Source organism: Colobus angolensis, unplaced genomic scaffold (assembly GCF_000951035.1).
Source record: "Colobus angolensis palliatus isolate OR3802 unplaced genomic scaffold, Cang.pa_1.0 Scaffold194, whole genome shotgun sequence".
Lineage (NCBI taxonomy): Eukaryota > Metazoa > Chordata > Mammalia > Primates > Cercopithecidae > Colobus > Colobus angolensis.
In genome coordinates this window covers 557,915-581,012 of record NW_012115088.1, presented here as the reverse complement: position 1 = coordinate 581,012, position 23,098 = coordinate 557,915, and the positions used below count along the sequence as shown (strand labels likewise).

Here is a 23,098-nt window from a genome sequence, read left to right as displayed (position 1 = left end):
CTGAAATATAGTTTCACCAGATACAGAATTTTCTGCTGACAGTTCTTCTCTTTCATCACTTGAAAAATGTTTTGTCACTTTCTTCAGGCTTCTGTTGCCTTAGATGAGAAATATGCTGCCATTCAAATGGGTGTTTGGCCATGCATTGTTTCTCCCTGACTGCTTTCACATTTTTTTCTTTGTCATTAGTTTTCAGAAGTTTAATTATAATGTTCTTGTCATGGATTGCTTTGGGTTTATCCTGTTGGAGTTCTCTCAGCCTCTTGAGTCTGTAGGTTTCTATCTTTTGCCAAATGTGGGCAATTTCCAGTCATTACTTCTCTGAGTACTCTTTTAGTCCCATTGTTTCACTCCTCTCCTTCTAGGACGGCAATGCTATAAATGTTGGGTCTTTGTTATTGTCCCACAGGTTTCTGAGACTCTGTTTTCAGTTTATTGCTTATCGGTTGTTCAGATCGGGCATATTCTATTGATCTGTCCTCAATTTCTATTCTCTGTCATCTCCACTGTACTATTAATCTTATCCAGTTAGTTTTATTATTTATGTTTTGGTTTTTTTTTTTTTTTTTTGGTTCTGTAGTTTCCATTTGGTTCTTTTTTGTAACTCCTATTTCTTCACTGGGAATTTCCATTTTTTTACTTGCTTCAAGAGAATTTGTCATTACTTGTTGAATTATTTTATGATGGTTACTTTAAAATGCTTTTCAGATAGTTCCAACATCTGGTTCATCTCAGCACAGGAGTTAGCTGATTTTCTTCTTTTATTCAAGTTATGATTTTCTCGCTTCTTTGTAGGATGGGTGATTTTGTTTGTATCTGGATATTTTGGCTATCATGTTGGGAGATTCTGGTTTCTATTTAAATTGTTCTATTTTAGCAGGCAGTCCCCTTCTTTAGGTTTAGGATGCAGGTTCTAGCCTACTTTTGTGAGTGGTTCCAATAACAATCTACTTTTCAGAGTCTTTACGGTGCTTCTTCGGTTTGTTTGGTTTGTCTCCTGCTTCTGAGGCTCCCAACACTCCTTGTTGGTAGTAGCTGAGGAACCAGGTGCCTTTAGTTGAAGGAAAGGAGTCTCCAGCCTGTGGGGACAAAAGCATTCCTGGGCTGGGTGCTTGTGATGGAATCCCCCTTACTAATGTTCTCTGCCAAGTGGGGTCTCTAGGTGAGAGAGAGGAGTCCCAGACTGGTGGTGGGAAAAGAGAGAACTTCCCCGGCAAGATGTTGATGGAGGGCTTTCAGTTGGTGCTGCTTGCTGTTTCTGTGAGGCTTGTCTAATGGTATTGACAGGACTTCTGTTCAATTTGGAGGAAGAGTAAGGCTAACTGGATGCCTTCTCTTGCTAGATTGGGTATTGGGAAAAACTGAGCCTGGGTTATCTTTTGTTGGGTTGGGGTGGAGGGGATTATAAAATGCCCTGCTGCTGTGACCTAGGATTTCTGACCCATTAACCTTCCTCTTTCTACCTTTCAGAGCTCTCTTTTGGTTGTCTCTTGCGTTATTTCCAAGGTTTTTAGTTGTGCTTAGCAGGGAGAGAAAAGTCTACACCATCTTGCTTAGACTGGAAGTTCTGTATATATGCTTATTTATTTATTCCGAGACACAGTCTCACTCTGTTGCCCAGGCTGAAGTACAGCAGCATGATCTCGGCTCTCGGCTCACTGCAACCTCTGCCTCCCAGGTTCAAGTGATTCTCTTGCCTCAGCCTCCCGAGCAGCTGGGATTACAGGCATGCATCACCATGCCCAGCTAATTTTTATATTTTTAGTAGAGATGGGGTTTTGCCATGTTGGCCAGGCTGGTCTCAAACTCCTGACCTCAAGTGATCCACCTGCCTCGACCTCCCAAAGTTCTGGGATTACAGGTGTGAGCCACCGTGCCCGGCCTATATATGCTTATTTAGACATAAGATCTCTCTAGAAGGGTATACAAAGAATTGATAATATTGCTTCTCCTGGGGAAGTGATTTGGGGGATATGAGGTAAGAGAAAGACTTTTTTATATACCTGTTTTCATTTTAATAAAATGAAAGATTATCTTTTTAAAACTAAAATGCAAAAGAAGAAAGAAGTCTTCTAACTCAGCCTTGTTTTCAAGAGCACAGCCAAATATTATAACAGTGGCCAAGTTGTGTATGGATTCAACAGTTGGTAATTTTATTAAATTTCACTGATTTTTAATTTCACTATATTGTGACTGCTTTGATCCAGATCCCACAATATAAGAATAATATTCTCAGTGGATTTCCAGCTTGCTCATACATTTTGAATAACTTGCAGAATACAAATATGTAATTTAGGGAGAAGTAGATGCTTTTGGCAGCATGCTAGTACCCTAATCACCTGAAAAAATAATATTTGTATGACATTAAAACAAAATTAATAGCAAGACACTAATTACATGAATAGACTTTATGTTGTAATTGTTAAATTTGCAAACAACTCAGCATAATTAATGCCTTAATTAACATATGACCTGAAATTTTAGCTTACAAAATTAATAAAGACAATTAAAGTCACATATTTAAAGTAAAGTGGATTTTAAAAATTACAAAGAAGTTGGATGTCACTTTTTTCCCTCCCCGTTTTGGGGAGCAGTTTTGTAGTTATTACAAAAATTAGTTAACTGACAATGCAATTATGGCATTCCCTCCCACCTCCCCTCACCCAGCACAATGTCCCAGCCTGAAGCCTTCAGTCAAATTCAGTGATCTTCAGCCAAGGACGTCCACCAACAAGTGTGGGCAGCTCCCAGGCACACTCCTCTGGATAGGTCTAGGGCAAAATGGAAATGCAAAGACTTTTTTCTCCCTAGCACCTTAAGGGAAATATAAACTAGAAGATTGATATTCACTTTGATCAGACTCTACCATTTTCATGTAACTATTTGGTTCCAAATTACAGTTTGCACCATTGTCATTTCTTCTTCAAAACATGCTTCTCAAAGGCATTTCAGTCCTACAGTTTGCCAGTGGTGAAGGTTCCAATCCAAACCCAGAGAATTTCCCATTAATAGACAAATATAGAGACTCAATAAGTATTAGTGGGCTAAGGATTTGGAAAAAAATTAGATCTGGAATTTGACCTCATTCCTTTTTCATATTTTAGCGTATGAAATATGCCAAAATAAACCTCAATTGGATCAAGATTTAGTGTCAAAGCAAAATCATAAATGTGCTAGAAGAAGATAAGGTGAATATTTTTATAGTGTTGTAATTGCAAGAGGTCTTTTAACCATAATTGGTAAAACAAAAGTCATAAAGGAAATGACTAACAAATTTGCCTAATTTTAAACTTCTGTACAGTAAGAAAAAGCACATAGGTTAAAAAAACCTAATTCAAGACTAAATCAAGAAGTAACTGATTAAAATCTGAAAATTTACTTATACTTTGATTCTTTTTTCCCCGTAAAGGCATAGCTTTTTACCTCATAAGAAAATAAGTAATTGAAAATATGCATTATAATATACGCACATTAAGTATAAGGAATAAGTAAAAGAACTTACATGTTCAATAACAACTTGCAATGTGACTAAATAAATTACAGAATAACCATAGGCTTAATGCCATTAAAAATCAGACTATTTAGTAACATCAAGATATTTTCATGATAAGACCTTGTTAAAAAAAAAAAAAAAAAGCAGTAGTAGTCCAGGTGCAGTGGCTCACGCCTGTAATCCCAGCACTTTGGGAGGCCAAGGTGGGAGGATCACCTGAGGTCAGGAGTTCGAGACCAGCCTAACCAACATGGAGAACACCCATCTCTACTAAAAATACAAAATCAGCCGGGCATGGTGACAGGCACCTGTAGTCCCACCTATTCAGGAGGCTGAGGCAAGAGAGTCACTTGAACCAGGGAGGTGGACATTGCGGTGAGTTGAGATTGCGCCATTACACTGCAGCCTGGGCAACAAGAGTGAAACTCCATCTCAGAAAAAAAATAAATAAATAAAAATAAAAAAGAGGTAGTTGAAGAATGTAGACTAATACAACCTGATTTTTAAATGTCTTTTCTAGATAGAAAAAAAAAGACTGGAAAGAAACAAAATATTAATGATAATTATTACTAGAGGTAGGATTATGGATGAATGTTATTGCCTTCATTTTTGGTAATTTGCAAATTCTCTACAATAAGCAAATTAGTTTTGTACTCAACATTTTTTTTTTGCAAGTTGGAAAACAGTTTAATCATCAGTCACCAAAACCCACAGGTGTATCTTAAATGTTTACAAGCACAGATTATTCCACTATTTCTGTTATCACCATGTCCTTCATGGTAGAGTATCACAAGTCAAAAGCTTCTGGTTGTTTCATCTACTTAAAACTATATGTAAGAAAGAATCTGAGTCTTAGCAAATTTAGGCTTCAATGTGAAACTGTCAAGGCTCTTCTGGCACTTTGGGAGGCCAAAGTGGGAGGATTACTTGAAGCTGGGGGTTCAAGACCAGCCTGGACAACAAAGGAACATCCCATCTTTTCAAAAAAGTAATTTCAAAAAATTAGCTAGGCCTGGTGGTCCTGATAGCCTGAGTAGCTAGCCTGAAGTCCTAGCTACTCAGGAGGCTGAGGTGGGAGGATTGCTTGAGCCCAGGGGTTTGAGGCTGCAGTGAGCTGTGATCAGACCACTGCACTCCAGCCTGGGTAACAAAAGTGATGCCCTATCTCTAAACAAACAAGCAAACAAACACTCTCCTGGAAAGATTTTCTCTCTCTGAAAGCAGCTGCCTTATCCAGAAGGTGGTTAAAGTCCACACATCTTTCTTCCTCCAACTAGCCAAGAGGAAGGAGCATTTTTAAATACCTCAAAAAGCCCTATGAGGTCCCAAAACATTGTCAAGACAAGTATCGGACAGGCTACATGCCTTACAGGTGGGACAAATATCAGAATTTTGAGAAAATCATTAAACTCATCATGGAATTCTTGGAGGACTGACATACTACAGCACCAGTGCAGAATATCTCCTGGAGTAGGAAGCCCTGAACCAGTGTTTCTTCTGTCACTGATAGGCCTTTCTAGACTTCGGTGTAGAAGCAGATGATTTTTTTTGTGTTTTGAGTTGGGGATTTGTCCCTTCGACTTTAATTTTACAGCTTCCCTCATATGTTTGGGTTGTAGTAGTGGCATTTCTCCCTCAATATTTTTTTATTCCTTGGATACTTAAAATAAAAAGACATTTCAAAGTTTTCCAAAAATAACTAACTTGGAACTAGACTATAAAAGCTCAAAAGTAAAGGCTTGAGAAATATGGCTTACAAATGCAGCATTCCACCAAACTCCTTTTATTAAAAAAGAATTCCTCTACCTGACTCAGTGATACTATATTAGATGGGTTAAATGACAGTGGTTGGCAGGGCGCGGTGGCTCATGCCTATAATCCCAGCACTTTGGGAGGCCGAGGTGGGCAGATCACCTGAGGTCAGGAGTTCAAGACCAGCCTGGCCAACATGGTGAAACCCCGTCTCTACAAAAAAAAAAAAAAAAAAAATTAGCTGGGCATCATGGCACGTGTCTGTAATCCCAGCTACTTGGGATGCTGACGCAGAGAATTGCTTGAACCCAGGAGGCGGAGGTTGGAGTAAGCCAAGATTGAGCCACTGCACTCCAGCCTGGGCGACAGAGTGAGACTGTCAAAGAAAGAAAGAAAGAAAAATGACAGCGATTGGTTGTGGTCTGTTCACTCATTTCTCTCTCTTTCTCTCTCTCTCTCTCTCTCTCTCTCTCTCTCACTGCAGGTCTAAGACATAGGCTGCCCTTTCCTAAAGCCCAGCATCATCAGTGAATTCTTTCATAAAATCAATGCTATGCCTGTCCATTCCTCACTCCTATGTTGTAGAGCAGGGAACATTAGATCTAAAATGTGGATTACCTGGTCTTAGCAAGAAGCTTATGTCTTCAATGGAGGCACCTACCAGTCACAAAATAACTATCACTAGTAGCACAAGAAAAGTCACCATTGAACTCTGTACCTGTAGGTTTTCTTAATTTCTTCATTTGATGCTCCCTTATGCAGACCAAGAATTTTGTATAGAGCTTCTCCTGTTGTTGACAGAGTCCGCTGTCTTTGGTTAGGTACGTTACATGCCATTTTCTAAGGCTGCAAAACTAAAGGAGAGAAAATAGCCATGAAGGTTATGCACACTACTTCCCACTCTCTAAAGGGGAAGACAGCTCATTTTTGACCTTTTGTAAAATGACAATCTGAAGAATATTTGTGTACCAACTGCAAAAAGAGGGGAGAAAAGGGTTAGGAGAGCCAAAAGCAGAGCTCTGAATCAGGTTGTTAAAGAATACAGGCAGCCATGCAAATGGAACAGGGCTTTGTCCACACGGTTAAATAGAAGCAAAATGTCATCTGAACACCCAGTGAATTCAGAATTGTTGAGAATCCATCCTCACAGGCCAGGCAAATGTAGAGCTTTTTGGTCTTTTGTTTTTTCTGGAATTTGCTTAACTTCTTTTTCATATATTTTCCAAATTTAGCCAGCAATGGGAGTGGTGGATACGGGGCAAGCAGTGGCTGGGGGATGTTGTCCAAATTATGCTAAATTTCAGTTAATAGGAGGAATAAGTTCAATAAATCTGTTGTACAACTTGGTGACAATAGTCAATAACAATATATTACATATGTATGTGAAAATAGCTAAGAGAGTTGATTTTAAGTGTTCTCACCACACAACAAAAAGAGAAATGAGCTAATGTGTTTGCTAATTAGCTTACCTTAACCATTCCATCATGTATGTACACATAAGGCAAAACATCACACTGTACACCATAAATATACACAATTTTTGTTTGTCAAATAAATAAACAAATCAACACAACAATTCAAATCCTAGGACTACAGAATATAGACTTAGAGGCCATCTAGGCCATCTTAACAAATGCCTTTTGGGGCGTTCTGGCCAGAGATCATAGTAGTAGATAATTTTCCTATTTGCCATTTAGTTTTTGTTTTTCTGGGGAGTGCATAGGTTCCCCACTGCAACTGGTGCTTTTCCTGAGACCTGCCTCAGTCTTACCCAATCTCCATTAGTGCACCAGGTGGAAGTACCTGACCCAAGTCAGACCAATTAGAATCCTTCCCTAACATTTTAAAAACATAGAACAATCTCTCAGATGGTGAAATCTATACAATTGAACATTTGAGTATTGTTGGCTGGCCTGAATTAAGAGACGGTGAAAGAGAGTGAGAGCCTCAGTGGGGTTCAGTTCCTGGCTCCAGTTGTTCTCGGGTCCACCTGCAACTCTTACCCTACAACAGTTTGTCTATCAACCCTTCCTTGGATTGAGCCAATAAAATTCCTTTCTGTGTACAAATGTACACACATATTTTTTCTTGTGTGTTTCAGCTAGGTTTTGGTCACTGTCAACCAGGACTCCTAAGTGCTGTTACACTCTCTCAATTAAACACCAGTGCATCGCCAAGCCAGACTAACTATTGTGGAAGTTTCTTAAATCACTGCACCTACTCTGCCTTTAAGTTGAATGTGGCTTCTGGGTACTTGTGAAAGAATACTTTGGGAAAATAATAGTGATAAACTAAGATATTCAAACCCAACAGATTCAAATGTGTTGTGTTGACATTTCTAGTACAGATAAGAAGAGTTATGTCTGCTTTATCGATTTTTCTCTATATGCAACATCCAAAAGAAACCATTTTGATAGTTTCAATTTGAAGGAAAAATGTATTTCTTCTTCATCATCTATGTCATAAAATAAGAGAGATGTCATGACTCCCATAAATCAACAGATAGTTGTAAAATCAATTTTAACAAGGCACAGAGAAGCATAATTTTCATGCTTGTGAGCACCGTGCTCTATGACTCACTCACTTTGATTGCTTCCTACTTGGATCTTGCTGTCACTAATCCAGGAAAGAGATAATCTACTACACGGATTATGATAACACCCACAGCCGACAATTCAATTATAGTCATGCACCGCTTGACAATGAGGCTATGTTCCGAGAAATGCATCCTTAGGGGATTTTGTCATTGTGTGAACATCACAGAGTGTATTTACACAAACCTAGATAGGAGAGCCTACTACACACCAAGGCTATATGGTATAGCCTATTGCTCCTAGACTACAAACCTGTACAGTGTGTTAATGTACTGAATATTGTAGTCAACTTTTTAACACCTAAACACAGAAAAGGTACAGTAAAAATGTAGTATAAAAGATAAAAATTGGTACATCTGTATAGGGCATTTGCCACAAATGGAGCTCAAAGGACTGGAAGTTGTTCTGGATGAGTCAGTGAGTGAGGGATGAGTGAATGTGAAGGCCTAGGTCATGATTGTACACTTTTATATAACGGGCAATGCAGTAGGTTTGTTTACACCAGTACTGCCACAGACATGAGTCATGTGTCACACTACATTATGACAGCTACAATATCTCTAGGCAATAGTAATTCTTCAACTCCATTACAATCTTCCGGGACCACCATTGTATATGTAGTCTGACGTTGACCAAAATGTTGTTATTCAGATGACTGTATTTATTCAGAAGCCTAAAGTGTGGGTTAGATCTTCAGAGAGGTTGCAGACTAATATGGGATCCAAATGTATAAGCCAAAAATGAAACTAGTGTTCAGGGTCAGAGAAGTACTAAGTATAGAGATCAAACAGAGGAGGGATCTCCTAGAGGACAGGATTCTGCTTGGGAACCATGCCATTAGAGGCCTCGCTTTGTGCTTGGCACATATTAGGTATCTGGCAAATGTCCGTGGGGTGATTCAAGAGCAAGTGCTTAACTTGAGTGAGAGTGGGAGGGATGGCCTCGCAGAAATGGTGAAGCCTGAACTGAAAGCAATACTACCACTTGCTTCTGTAGAACTTGGTTCATATTTTTCTATTACAGCCCTTCTATCTAAGTCTAACCTCAGATCTGTATGGCCTTGGTGGCCAGTGACTGTCTTGGTCATCTATAGTAGGACTTCTGGGTTTGGGGGCTGAAAGAGGAGGGAGGAAATTTTGACTGGGATCTAGCTCAGAGAGAAGATGAGGGGAGTCTAGACTAGATGATACCCACTGGTCCCCTACCCTACCCAAGAATGTGTTTTTGAGCTCCTCTTGGGGAGAACTTAGAGACTGAAGAGATGTTTGCATGAGCACTCTGGAAAGACTAAAGGGAACAACCATCTGCAACTCTGAAACTATTTCATAGGGAGAGGCAGCACCCAGGCCAGGCTGGGCCAGCATTTTTCTACAAAGAAAGTAGCAACAGAGAACGTGGCAGAAAGTCAGGGGACACTGCTGCCTGCCCCTTCCCCTGCCCCTTCCTTCCTGCCCCTGCCCCTTCCTTCCCTCCTATCAGGCCTGATAGGAGAAGGGCTGGTCACAGAAAGCCCTGAGTCATTTCAGAAAACATTTGCAATACCTGCTAGGGATACTCAGAAATATTTGGGGTGTTTGGAAGCTCCAGAATCACAATGTAGGAAAGACTCAGTACCAGCAAGGGGCAGGAAGAGTGAGGGTGGGCAGCTGGGTGGTGGGGTGTGGGGGGCCTTCAGGTTGCTTTGTATATACTTTAGCTGGGGTTAAGAAAACATCATTGATTCAAATTTTAAAATGGGCATGGTGTGGACAAATGCTAATGGAGAAAATGGGGATGAAGGGTGAACACTAATCTCCCTGAGCACTGGCACATCTTTGGGAGGATTTTGCAGGAGATGGGGCCCTGTATTTGTACAGGTGAGGTCTAGCAGCACAGCAAAATGAATAAATGAATACCAGAAAGGCCACATTTATTCTCACAGCCAATAGGGCTGGCAACAACAGGGTTTTTACGCTCAACAAAACATTATTCACTTAAATATCTCTGCACCACCATACTCTGAGCTCCTCAGGGGCTGGAATTCGATTTTCTATTAATTTTTGAAATACAAGTGACATAGCACAGGGCTATGTTCCATAAAAGTCTTAAGAGCCGTCATATTGCATGAAAGGGAAGGAAAACAGGGAATTAGTCTTTACTGAGCCCCTCCTATGCACCAGAAAGACAACTTTCATATGTCGTATCATTTAATCCTGTTATCAGTACTTGGGGGCATCAGAGAGGGACCCCCAAAAGCTTAGGAGTAAGATAAATAAAACTGTTTTCTAGAGTTAAAATGGGAGATCAGTGCATGCTGGATCAGGAAAAAAGCTGTCTTATAAAATCATCTTAAAGAGATAAATGGCTCATGGGCCTGCAAGACCTGATGGAACCTGATTAACTGCATAACTGTAACTGACAGTGTCAGGTTCTTCTTGTGTTGGTTATTCAGGAGGATGAGCAGACACAGACAGGCAGAGAAAAACAAATGTGGAGGCCAATGCTGGCTGGGCCATCCAAGCGCTATTGCAAGGAAGGCGGGAAGGGACTCAGGCCCCATTGACCAGGCAGTTGCTCTTGAGAGAAGCCCGTCCAGCAATTTCAGCCCTCGTTGTTAAACACTGGACTCATCTAATTCCATGCTGACAAGTCTCCTTCTGGCTACTATCTGGCATCCTACACAAATCTTCCTCAAGGAGGAGAATGCACCGGTCACATGGATTCAGTTCTTCTCACTGGTCTCAGGGACACTTCTATCTCCTGATAAATGAATAAATTGGCATCTGATGATGATTTGTCTTGCCCTGAGATCCACCCACAAGGAGGACATGAATGGTCACATTGACACAAGTGATCTTCTTCCAAGGATAACTGTTTCCCTTCATAAAATAATAGATATCCAGAGTTTGTGTGCCATCCGGAGAACATGGCTGCAGGGAGTTCGGTCTTCAGCAAGGGCGTGCTCTCTGGCTGCCGCCAACCCAGCTGGTTGAGCTTCAAAGGCTGAGAACTGGACAGCCTTTTGCTGTTTTGACCATGGTAAGATCATGATGTGGTGATGAATGCTGTCATCTGAAGTCTCTTAGAAGACCAGCAGCCTGTAGCCCCCGAGGGGCAGCAGGCATATACCTCTCTGCTTTGCAATCTCATTTCATGGATGAGGGAAGTGAGTCTCCCAGAAGTAAAGCAACTTGCCCAGGTTCACAGAGGTGAGTTTTGAATTTAGAGCTATCTGGTTCTAAAGCCCATGTTCTTACTAGAGTGTCATATTGAATAACACTTGACATGTCTAAGATGCTTTACAATTTACAATTTCCCCCAACTAGTATCTCATCTAATCCTCACAAGAACTCTGAATAGCTGTGACACTGAACCGAAGCAGCCTTGCACTGTGTCCAGCTACAGGTTGTGAGGGGCCCTGCAGCTCTGTCCAGGGTGAGGGGCCACAGGGAGGCGCAGTGGGCTCTAAGGGCTATGACGGCAGGTGTTTTCCCTCTGCACAGCCACTGAGCCTGCACCTGGACTAAGAGGGAGCTCCTGAAGGAGCTAGTTAGGAAAGTAGAGTTAGCTGGAAGTAAAGGAGTGTGTGGGTTATGCAAGAATTTCAGAACTTCTGCAGGGAGCCCAGCTTGTAAGCCACACAGGAAAGAAGATTCCTGGCCTCTGGGTCAAAACCTCCTGAGGATCTCCAGGAAGCCCTGTGGCTCAAGGCTACAGGAAACACATGAGCCACAGCCCTGAGTGTTTCTAGTCTTGTTAAACTTACTCCTACCACCTATGAAAAACCACTCTCTCCTGTCCATTCCCAAACTCCTGGTTCTTATTTTGCCTGCTGACTGGGTGGTGACAGGAGGGGGGCACGTTAGGTTTGGCGTTGGGCAGCACTTTTACTGGGTACACCAATGTTTGTGAGTGAAGCATCCTAACGTTAGCATTCATGCTTTTCGCAGAGGAAGACTCCGAGGTTTCTGGAGTTGAGGGTGCCTGAATCCTGTCCAGTATCTTTTCCAGTGTAAGGAAAGCAGCCCTGGGGAGCCTGCAAAGCCCTCTGGTGCCCCTTGAGGATGGTTTTCTCCAAGGCTGCCTCCTTCAAAATTATCCCAGGTGTGGAAAAAGAGAGATAGGTTCAAGCGGGGGCTGCTCCCAGCCCCTTCCAGAGAACAGTCCTGGAAACAGCCTGGAGCCTGTCTTTCCCTGCCCCAGGCCTTTGCTTCTCTACCCTCCCTTTTCTAGTAGGGGAAAAAAAAGGGCAGATTCCATTTCTCAAAGAGTTTCATACCTAGGAACTCATACCCAGGAAGACACAGTAGCTAGCTAATTCTTTGATTTATTATGTTTTTTCCAATCATCACTTCATTTGGAAATTGAATCACATTATAATCTATTCCCGCTAAATGAAATCCAGTAGTCAACTTGTTTTACAATATGGATTGATCAATATTCAGAATGGGTAGTATAGAGTGTATATCGTCTGTTTCGTCTTCTTTTGCCCTGTTCCCAAAGATTTCCTTTCAGACAGACAACATCTTTTAATGAAGAAACTTTTTTAAAAAGTCCATTTGTATTATGTTAAAATGCAAGCAAAAGATAGTTGTTCAATGTAGGAAGTAGTTGGCTGACTCCACAGACTGAAACACAAAGGAACCAAAAGATCATAAGGCTGCTTTGTGCCTCAAGCAGCAACAACACACTACTTTTTCTGCCCCCTTGTTAAGTTAGAAACCAGATTCTTCATATATTATTGATTTCTATGATATTTAGTTTCAGATTCAATAGAGCAATACATTGAAACCTTTAATGGGTGTAAAGATGTTATGTCCTGAGAATGTAATAACATGAAAACTCTTCCTTAAGTAACCTTAAATAGTGGGCCCAAAACCTTTTTAAATTCCTTACATAAAATACAACTTTTAAAACTCTTTTTTCTGTAACCTTTTGAATTATAATATTCTTATGCAAATTTCAAGTCTTTATTATTTATTCATAGTCCCTCATCTATCAGGCATCCAATGGGGAGAAAAATCTTGTCGAGCAAAGTCATTAAGTGATTTAATTTTGAACATCCAACACATGATACTTAATCTTCTGAACTTAAAATTACTTTCTAACCGCATGACAAAGCCATTAATATTACAAAAAGCATTGACCTCTTTAGAGTGACTACCAAACCAGGTACTGCTCACGTGCCTCTTGATAATGGATGTAATCGAAAGAAGGTACAGCCCCCCAATGACAATAGGCAATGACTCAAAATGAACAAGAATTTTAAAGATTCTAATTCCAGGGGTCCTAAGAGTGCGGTTGTAAATTTTTCATGTTGAAATGAAATCTTCATTTTGAAGCAAAAGAAGTTTCACCTGTATCTATTATGTGAATTTGAAAAAACAGAAAAAGTCAAACTATGCCTTTCTTGGCAGGGTCCCTTCACAACTGAGAAAATGAATGTGGGCAGAGGAGATTAGATCATTCAACACAGCAAACACTCTCTCCATGGCATTCCCTGGGGAAATCAACACGCTTTGCCATTTTGTCTACTTCTATGATTCCTTCGTAGAAATTCGTTTGGTGGAGCAAAATTCCCATAAGCCCAAATAATGTATCTTAAAGCTAACTGCACATCCAAAATGCAAACCTTATGTTTAAAAGTAATAATTCTCCCTAGAATGATTACTTATTTGCTATTTGAAAACAATGATCTCAGCCAGGCATGGTGGCGCACACCTGTAATCCTACTTCTTTGGGAGGCCAAGGCGGGTGGATCACCTGAGGTCGGGAGTTCCAGACCAGCCTGGCCAACATGGTGAAACCCTGTCTCTACTAAAAATACAAAAATTAGCCGTGGTAGCGGGTGCCTGTAATCCCAGTTACTTAGGGGGCTGAGGCAGGAGAATCACTTGAACCTGGGAGGTGGAGGTTGCAGTGATCCAAGGTGGTGCCACTGTACTCCAGCCTGGATGACAGAGAACCCGTCTCAAAAAAAAAAAAAAAGAAAAAGGTCTTTTCATTGCCCTAGTCCTTATATAAATGGCAACCTGAAGATGTGGCAAGTCAGAATGTTACTAGTAAACCACAGTACCTGTTCCTGGAATCCGGAACCCCAATTCTGTATCCGCAAACAGGAACGACTTGCTGTTTTCAACTGGTCTGGAAATAATGTGCAAGGAAATAAAAGAAGGCAACAACAAAAGCTGCTGTTCCATACCTGTTCCACTGTTTCAAAGCAAACAGCTGCTCATTTCCATCCTTCCCCGCTGTGCAGGGTTAAGCGGGTCAATAGACTCAGGTTACTTTTCATTTGTTACTTTGCCAGCCAATTGGTTATCTCTCTGGAAAACACAACAAAGAGAGAATGAAACATGCATGACCGTAAAGCTTGCAATTACAAGGCATCCACTGATACCAAAATATATGCCACATCCCACTTTTGATCCTTTGTCAATTGGTGCTTGGTTCAACCAAACACCACTGAAGAACTGCCTCCAGTGTCTCCACCAGGACTCTCCATTAAGGAAATAAGCTCATCTCCTGACATGTGAAGTGGGTTCCTTCAAACTTCATTTTCTTTTTGGTCTATGGCTAGTACTGATCAGTTGATTTAAAATTACTGGAAAGACTATGCAACATTAATAAGCAGCAAACTTTAATTGCTCACTATTTATTAACCCAATATTTTAAAATCTGCATATTTAACCCTTGTCTAGTTAACAGGCATTGAGTCACAGTACTGACTGAGGTGGTTTTAAGAATTAAGGCGTCTTGTGCTAATGCCCATACTCTCACAGACATTAAAAATTCTCGTGAGACAACAATTCTTATGATTTCGAGTAAGATCCTACAGACTAAAAATGTGTTACGTGAGACAGGTTTTATTCCTGAATTTGGCACAGTGGGGTCCTGAAGCCTGAAGGAGTAGTTTAAGTGTGCTGCTTACCAAGACAAGTAGCCCAGCTTCAGGCAATTTTGTGTGAATGATTTAGAGCACTCTCGCCTCTAGAGGGCATTGGTATTTTAGATACCTTCGGATTTCCAGCCAGAGTTTATGAAGCTGCCCATCATCACATAAGAAGAAGAAGGAGGAGGAGGAGGGAGGAGGAGGGAGGAGGGAGGAAGAAGGAAGGAAAAGGGAGGAGAAGAACAAGAAGAAGAAAAAGAAGGAAGAAGAAGAAGAAGGAAGAAGAAGAAGAAACACAAACAAATTTAGAACTAAATATCCAACTTACAGCATCGCCTCAATTTAAGGACAGTGTCCTTTGATGAAATAAAAATAGTTGCTATATACATATGGTGAGATTTGTATGTTTATTGCAGCACTATTCACAATAGCAGAGACTTGGAATCAACCCAAATGTCCATCAGTGACAGACTGGATTAAGAAAATGTGGCACACATACCCCATGGAACACTATGCAGCCATAAAAAAGGATGAGTTCATGTCCTTTGCAGGGACATGGATGCAGCTGGAAACCATCATTCTCAGAAAACTATCGCAAGAACAGAAAACCAAACACCGCATGTTCTCACTCATAGGTGGGAATTGAACAGTGAGATCACTTGGACACAGGAAGGGGAACATCACACACTAGAGCCTATTGTGGGGAGGGGGGATGGGGGAGGGATAGCATTAGGAGATATACCTAATATAAATGACGAGTTAATGGGTGCAGCACATCAACGTGGCACATGTATACATATGTAACAAACTGGCACATTGTGCACATGTACCATAGAACTTAAAGTATAATAATAAATAAATAAATACGGTGAGCTTATGGGTAGCTTTTTAAAAATGTATGTTTTAGTTTATGTTTCAGATTTAGTCTAATAAGAAATACTTTTAGTAAGAGTCATTCTTTTTGCACAATTAATCACTCTCCTTAACCATTAATCTTTATTTTAAAGTATTACATAGAACATTAGTTTCAAAAAGTTAAGTAACGCAGAACTCTTCAGCGAAGTGGAACTGTAGCTGAGTTTCAAAGAGAAAGTGCAGTATTCATTCAACAATTAGTCACCTGTTGAATTCAAACACTGGACTAACTGCTAGAAATATACTGATAAACAAAAGTCAACACAAACCCTGGGTGTGTGAGTCAAAGAGTTACAGCCTTCCGAGAGAGGCAGTGAGCAATCAAATGGTCACCCAAAAAAGGGGAAAAGTGAGACTTTGGAGAGATACTACAAGAACATAATATCAGTGAACAGAGGAAGATTAGAGAAAGCTTCCCTGAACAAAAACATCTGGGCAGAAATCTGAAAAGAACCAGATAAAGGAGTTGCTGGTAGTAGCAAATATATTCCAAGCAGGTGGAAGAGCATGTTCAAAGGTCCTATGTGCTTAAGTCAGAGAAATTAAAAGGACATACTGATGCGTACTGTCATACATAGGACGTCATTACATGCCTGTAAGCATATGGCTTCCGATATCAAAAGATATGTCCAGAGATCAATGGGATCATATTCCACATAACTAGGTGAGGCTTTCTAGAAGTGGTGAGTTTCAAATGATGTTTGCAAAAGGAAATAACTCATGGTAAGCACATTAAACAATTCTTTGATTCAAAATGCACTAATGTATTGTAAAAGCATTGCCAAGTGGATCATTTATATTTTGAGAAAGAGAACTTAGTAGATCTTCCAAGATTGAACCAAAGAGTCCTGTCTCTGAGGTGGGAAACTGAAGATAGAACCATGATGGGGAGGAGGGTTTTACATGCTAGTCTTCCTTGTTTTCTCTGTTTGTGGGGTCTTCACCATTCCTTTAGGGGCTTCTAGGGAACTTTTATACACCTCTTTCAATTGCCACATATGGTTAGGGTTATTTTAAGAAATGACTGGTGCACCACCACAGAATCTGCCGTAGGTACCAGCTGAATTATTTGAATATTCCACCCGAACTATCTAACACATAAGCATTAGGGTTACATAGTCTTTCTTTTAAATTTCATATCTCAGCAAGCTCAAACACCACTTGTTTTGAACATGTGATGTGCAAGGACACGATGAACAAACACATTATTATTACTGATATTGTTATTATTTTTACTACCTCTCTACATCATTTATGTATTACAATATATAAAACTCAAGCCATCACTTTGTAAATTTCAAAGAGATAAATCATCTGGTCAAGATTCATTGCATTAACTTACTTGGGAAAGGGAAAAAAACAGGTGGTTGCTTTGATTGCATAAAATGAAAAAGCTGTCACTACTACTTCAGTATCTAAGATGTCACTACTGAACAATTCTGGCAATTCTTCTGTAAAATCAAGTGCCTATATGTTTCTTCAGAAGAACAAACTGGTTAATTCCTATAATGTTTTACCATTTTACAAAGTTAAAAAAAGTCCCTTTTAAAGAGAAGTTACAAAAGGGAGAGAATTTTAATGTGCTGAAATCTATAAACATGTATAAAACATAGAATTACAGAAGGCGAAGCAGAGAGACCTAGATTATAACTCTCTCTAGAAGCACCTGGAAAGATTTTAAGAATTCTGACGCCTGGGGCCCACCCAGACTATCCCAAAGCAAAAATCTGGCTCAGTGGTGCTGGGCTTGTGTACTTTTTAAGGCTCATGGGGTGGTTCTAAAGAGCTGCCTGGGTTGAGAGCCTCTGTTTACCCCGTGTCAGAGAGATCTGACTGCCGACAGCTCTCCAGTCAAGCAATGTGGAAAACACCTGCTGACCAGCAGCTCTCCGGAGGAATTTCCCACTGCCTGGGTTTCCCAAGAAAACATTTACTGAAGATAATGGTATCCTTGTGAAAAAACACAAAATAAAATTCAGTTTGACTCAGGAAGGAGTATCCAAAAACATTCTTATTTCTTAAACATTGGACAAGTCGCTTTTTTTTTTTTTTTTTTTTTTTTTTTTGAGTCTCACTCTGTTGCCAGGCTGGAGTGCAGTGGCACAATCTTGGCTCACTGCAACCTCTACCTCCTGGGTTCAAACGATTCTCGTGCCTTAGCCTCCCAAGTAGCTGGGACTATAGGCATGTGCCCCTACTCTCGGCTAATTTTTTGTATTTTAGTAGAGACGGGGTTTCACCATGTTTGCCAGGATGGTCTTGATCTCCTGACCTCATGATCCGCCTGCCTCAGCCTCCCAAACACACACGAGCAACCGTGTGTGGCTGCAAGTCACTTTCTTGAAGCCTATGTCTCCCCTGAAAATCATCATAAAATATAAACCCCTTTTACTTTTTGTCTCCTAGAACTTTTATTAAATGTCTACTATGATGTGCCAAGAATTATACTAAGAACTTTTATATACATAGATTATTTTCTAGGGTTGAAGTTTGGGAAAGTTTTAAGAAGGTACTCTCTCCCTGCTTCCCAAAATGGGAACACAGTACATTGGAAGAGCTTTAAGAATTTGAATGTGTAATCCTGATAGATTTCATTCCAAATTTAAAATGCATCAGTGGATGGAATGAGTTATACAACAAATGGAAATTGCTCCCCTGTATCGCAGTGCAAGGCACTATACTGGGTATTTTGGGAGACTAAGAGGTGGTGATGATGATGATGATGATGATGTTAGTGGTAATAGCTAACACTAACTAGATTATCTCACTGAAGCCCTAAAAAGTATAAAGTGGACTGGGCGCAGTGGGTCATGCCTGTAATCCCAGCACTTTGAGAGGCCAAAGCTGGTGGATCACCTGAGGTCGGGAGTTTGAGATCAGCCTGGCCAACATGATGAAACCCCATCTCTACTAAAAATACAAAAAATTAGCCAGGCATGGTGGTGGGCACCTATAATCCCACCTACTCAGGAGACTGAGGCAGGAGAATCACTTGAACCCAGGAGGCAGAGGTTGCAGTGAGCCAAGATCGCACCACCGCACTCCAGCCTGGGCAACAAGAGCGAAATTCCATCTCAAAAAAAAAAAAAAAAAGTATGAAGTGGGTGTTTTTATGCACTCATTTTCTAGAGGACGAATTTAAGATTGAGGAGGTTGAGTGAATTGCCCAAGGTGACCAGCCAGTAAACAGTGGACTCTGGCTTTGAAATCAGGCTGGTTGATTCCATATCTCAAGCTGTCACCCATTACAGAGCTTTGCTTCAGGAGCTTGTAATTCCAGGGGACTGCTGCCTACTATATTCCCTTGCTTATCAGTCTATGACTGTGCCAAGTGGTGCATGTTTTAAAGCTCAAGAAAAACATTGGGGTAATGGACTTAAACAAGGAACTACCAAGCGTGTTCACTAATAAAATCCAACTCACAGTTCTAGTGTCAAGGTTAAGAACTTACTTCCTTTGATTAAGTAAACTTTTGGTTAAGTAAAGCTCAGAAACTGAGAACTGTGCTACAAAAAAATATTGACTGAGTCTTGGTCCCTGCTAGGCAACATAATATGTATTCCACATGTGTGAAATTTAAACACCTTGTTGCTTACTTACAGTAAGCAATTGCTGTAATAAACCAAGGAGGCTTCAGGTCAAACAGATGCATTTATTTGACAAAACGTAAATAGAACTTTGATCCCTGATTTTGCCAGTAGTTATTTCCTGTTCCCATTAGCCTAAGATGTCTCTAGTGTTAGCTTAAATAAAGGTAGAAAACAAAAACAAGGACGGTATTCCTGCTCAGGACAAAAGTCCTTTTTAGTGGGGTTTCTAATATGGAAGTTGCTCTGCAAATTGTTGTCTGAATGTGGCTAAGCAACCTACAAAGTCATGAGTACCCAGAACCCAAAATACTTTCCAATTCTATTTGTTTGGTGATGATAACAGCATGGGCCTGAAGATATATCTTTATCTTAACTCTAAATAAACCTCTTTCACTCAGCCCAAGTAACAGACACATATTTGAAAGAGAAGGAAATGCTAAAGATTCCCTCCTGAGATTAATGACACTACTTACGTCACACTGGATCGATTCCTAAGTGCTTTCACAGGTCATATCATATCCATTATTTGGTACTATTAACAGGTGCCCATTTTAAGAAAGGTAACCTGTTAGGTGTGATTGTGTGACTTCTGCCAAGCGTGAGCATCAGTCATGAGGGTCACAAATCTGGAACTGGAATCCAAGTGGTCTGCTATCAAATTATGTCCTTCTTGATCCCAGTTAAATAAAAAGACTGAATGGAGCAAGCAAATTGTAAATGACAAAGGGAACACCCTCATGGCGAGGTAGCCCCCCGCAGTGGTCACTGGTCTTGGAAGCAGGGCAGTCCCTCTGCCTGCCTTCTGGGCCCACTGCACCAAACAGATCATGGCCTTGCACGAGTTCCCATGATCCACAGTGGATCTTCTTGGTAGAACGTTTCAACTTGCTCGTGGAGGTCACAGCCATGCCCTCATACTCTCTTTTACAGATATACATTCTCCCCTCATTTTGCTGAAGCTTTCTCTTTCATACAAAAAGCCAAGGCTCACTAAATTGCCATCAACTCATTAGTAGGGCTTCTGGTCTGCAAAGCCATCTGCTTTCCTGCAGAGCGAGTGCTCCTTTGCTATTTACAACATGCTGTTGCTAAGAACAGTCTTGCTCTCTGCTGAGTGTCATCAGAAGGTGCCCATAACTGTATGGCTAACATTGAGTGGCCTGTCCCAGAGGTGAGAATGGATAAAGCCCCTGTCTGAATGAGTTGTGTCATCTGCTACAGATTCTTCCACAAGTACACACACCCCCTTGGGGCCCAGACACTCGTGATTAGACAGACAATGGTGCTGGTACTATCTCCCTCTGCTGCCCACCTCTGGCAAGGCACCTCTTCCAGGTGGTCTCTCTTCCCAGGCCTCAGGTCAACCTGGAGGTCAGCCCAGCCACCCCTCCACAGGGCCCCCAGCACCCACGAAGCCTCCCATACCCTGAGTAGCTGTGCTCCTGCTCCTTCCAGAGCCTTTTAGGAGCCTTTAGAAAATTTTCTGTATTTCTCCAGAACCATAAATGCTCTGCTGTCAGTGGGAAGCTACCAGAGGGCAGCTGTCAGTGGGAAGCTATCAGCGGGAAACTGTTCAAGACCCCAGACACACACACCGGTGAACTGGTCCCTGTTGCCGAAGCCCCACTGCTGTTGAGGCAACAACAGTGCAACCTCAGTAATCCCTCGACCTTCCCTGGGGAATCCTCCATTCTCCCAGGGCCAGGTATCACCTCCAGATGCGAAGTGGAACAACTCACAGAACCAGTTTGAAAGGATGAGCCCAGGAAGTAATGAGCTGGGTCCCTGCAAGAAGTAGCTCTGACCTGGGACACAGTCCTAGCCCTGCTGCAGAACAGACCAGAGCCGGACAATCTCACGCCTGGGTGGGAGAGCAGGCAAGGAGTGCTGCCCCGCAGGTCCCCCTGCCCCAGGCCCTGGGCGTGAACATCCAGCAAGTGGCCCCAAAAGCCTCCTCTGCAACTTTCTTAGAAGTCTGAGCAAAATATTCAAATGAATACATGTTCAATTCAGCACTTCTTAGTTCTTAAACTTAAAAAGAAAAAAAAAAGTTGGGTGCCAGGTTTGCAGTCCTAAAGCAAGACCGACCCACCATTCAGTATGACTGTGGTGCCCTCTGGTGTTCGTAAAGAACGAAACTGTAAACAGGAGTTACAACTTCAAAATGTTTCTCACCCCAAATCACCCTTGATTTTCCATGTGCCTGATGCCTGTCTCCCAGCCACCTAAGATGATGAGAACTGCCTAGAAAAACACTCCTGGAAACATCCAGCTGGGGCAGGTCATGTCTGGAGAGGACGCTGCCCTCTTGGTGCATTCTTCTGAAACTAGAGTTTTGCAATAGCATCCCACAGCTCATCTGTTGGGGGATTTATAAACTACAAAAATCTGGGGGTTTTTTTGTAAGGCTTCTGCCTGAAGGGAGAAACATTGGAGCGACTGTGGAAATTCTGAGATCTTCACTCCATCCACTCTTCAGCTATGTCAAGACGAAAGACCCCTGAGAGATCCAGGTAGCAAATGACAACAAAAACCCAGGAACCAACCAGAGACAATCAGCCAGTTCACTAGCAGTGAATAAGTGCTGCTGGGGGCTGCTGGGGGAATGCCAAGGCTAAGAGATGTCCTTCACCTCTCAGAACAACAATACCTGGCACTTAGTGGGAAGGACCAGATCATGGTAAAGAAAACACGTGCTGGAAGAGGGAAAGTCCCCTAGGAACAGAGACAGGGAAAGGCAAAAGCCGACCTTCCCTTTGCTGCTCACGTGGAAGAACTTCCACGCCCTCCTGCCCAAACGTGAGGCTGAGAGGGGGTTGTCAGCTTCCCCGCGCTGCCGTAAATGGCACAAACTGTGTGGCTTAAAACAACAGGAATGTCTTCTCCTACAGGTGTGCAGGCCAGAAGTCTGAAGTCAAGGTGTCTGCAGGGTTGGTTGTTTCTGGAGCTCCGAGGGGAGTCGGTTCCATGTCTTTCTCTTGGCCTCTTGTGCCGCCAGCAATCGTGGGTGTGTGTCACCGTGGTGTGCCTCCAATCTCACATGCTGTTCTGCCCTGGGTCTGCGTCTTCACATGGTTTTCCCCACTCTGTTTGTATCTATCTGTATCTCTTCTTCTTTTCTAAGGAGGACTCCAGTCACATCGGATTAAGGGCCCACCCTATTCCGGTAAGGCCTCATCTTAACTTAGATCTTAATTATATCTTCAAAGACCCTGCTTTGAAATAAGACCACATCCATAGGTACCACAGATTAGGACATGTCTCTTTTAGAGGCACAACACATTCAATCCACAACAGGATTGTAAAATTGCGCAGATTTAGAGATTTTATTTAGGCCTAGGCAGTGGTGCTGGGAAATATTTGATAAACTAGATTTCCAGGGATGGGGGGGCATTAGTGGTGGGAAGCCTTGGTTTGTAATGTTTGCTGATTTCGCTTCCAGGCCTATTTCAAGGTATCAACATAACACCTGGCTTGCAAAACTCCTGAAAATTCAACAATGTGTGGCTCTCTTTCATTGGTAGTAACCATGCCCTTGGGCCTATTTTATGAAAAATGTCAATAGCTAAAAGGAGTTATTTATTACAGTTTTTTAATGCATATTTTGTATTATTGAGGACAAGATGTCCCAACAACTTTTGATTATCTATATGTAAAATGACCAATTTGTATGTAATTCATATCCAATTTCAAATCTGAGTGTGCGTCCAGGTAGATCTGTTTTCTGGGTCTCCATTATCCTAAAACAGCATCAGCCTTCTCCTCCCAGCCCCTCCAGACACCTGCCCCCACTTCTGATGTCCTCACCACTCACAGATTTCCCATCTCCCTAGGTGTGACAACTCCACCATATTCTTTGAGGTGACCCTGGCACTCAGCTTCT

The 23,098-nt window shown here is 41.6% G+C and overlaps 1 protein-coding gene across 1 annotated transcript in view; it reads right to left on the bottom strand.

Annotated features, from left to right (window-relative positions):
- DNAJC5B (DnaJ (Hsp40) homolog, subfamily C, member 5 beta) overlaps positions 1–23,098 on the bottom strand; it is an 81,153-nt gene that overhangs the window by 46,785 nt on the left and 11,270 nt on the right. The window contains exons 2-3 of the mRNA XM_011940881.1: positions 14,021–14,144; positions 5,964–6,099 (exon numbers count right to left, since the gene is read on the bottom strand). Of these exons, the coding sequence (XP_011796271.1) occupies positions 5,964–6,082 (119 nt within the window). The 5' untranslated portion in view covers positions 6,083–6,099; positions 14,021–14,144. The remainder of the gene's footprint in view (positions 1–5,963; positions 6,100–14,020; positions 14,145–23,098) is intronic.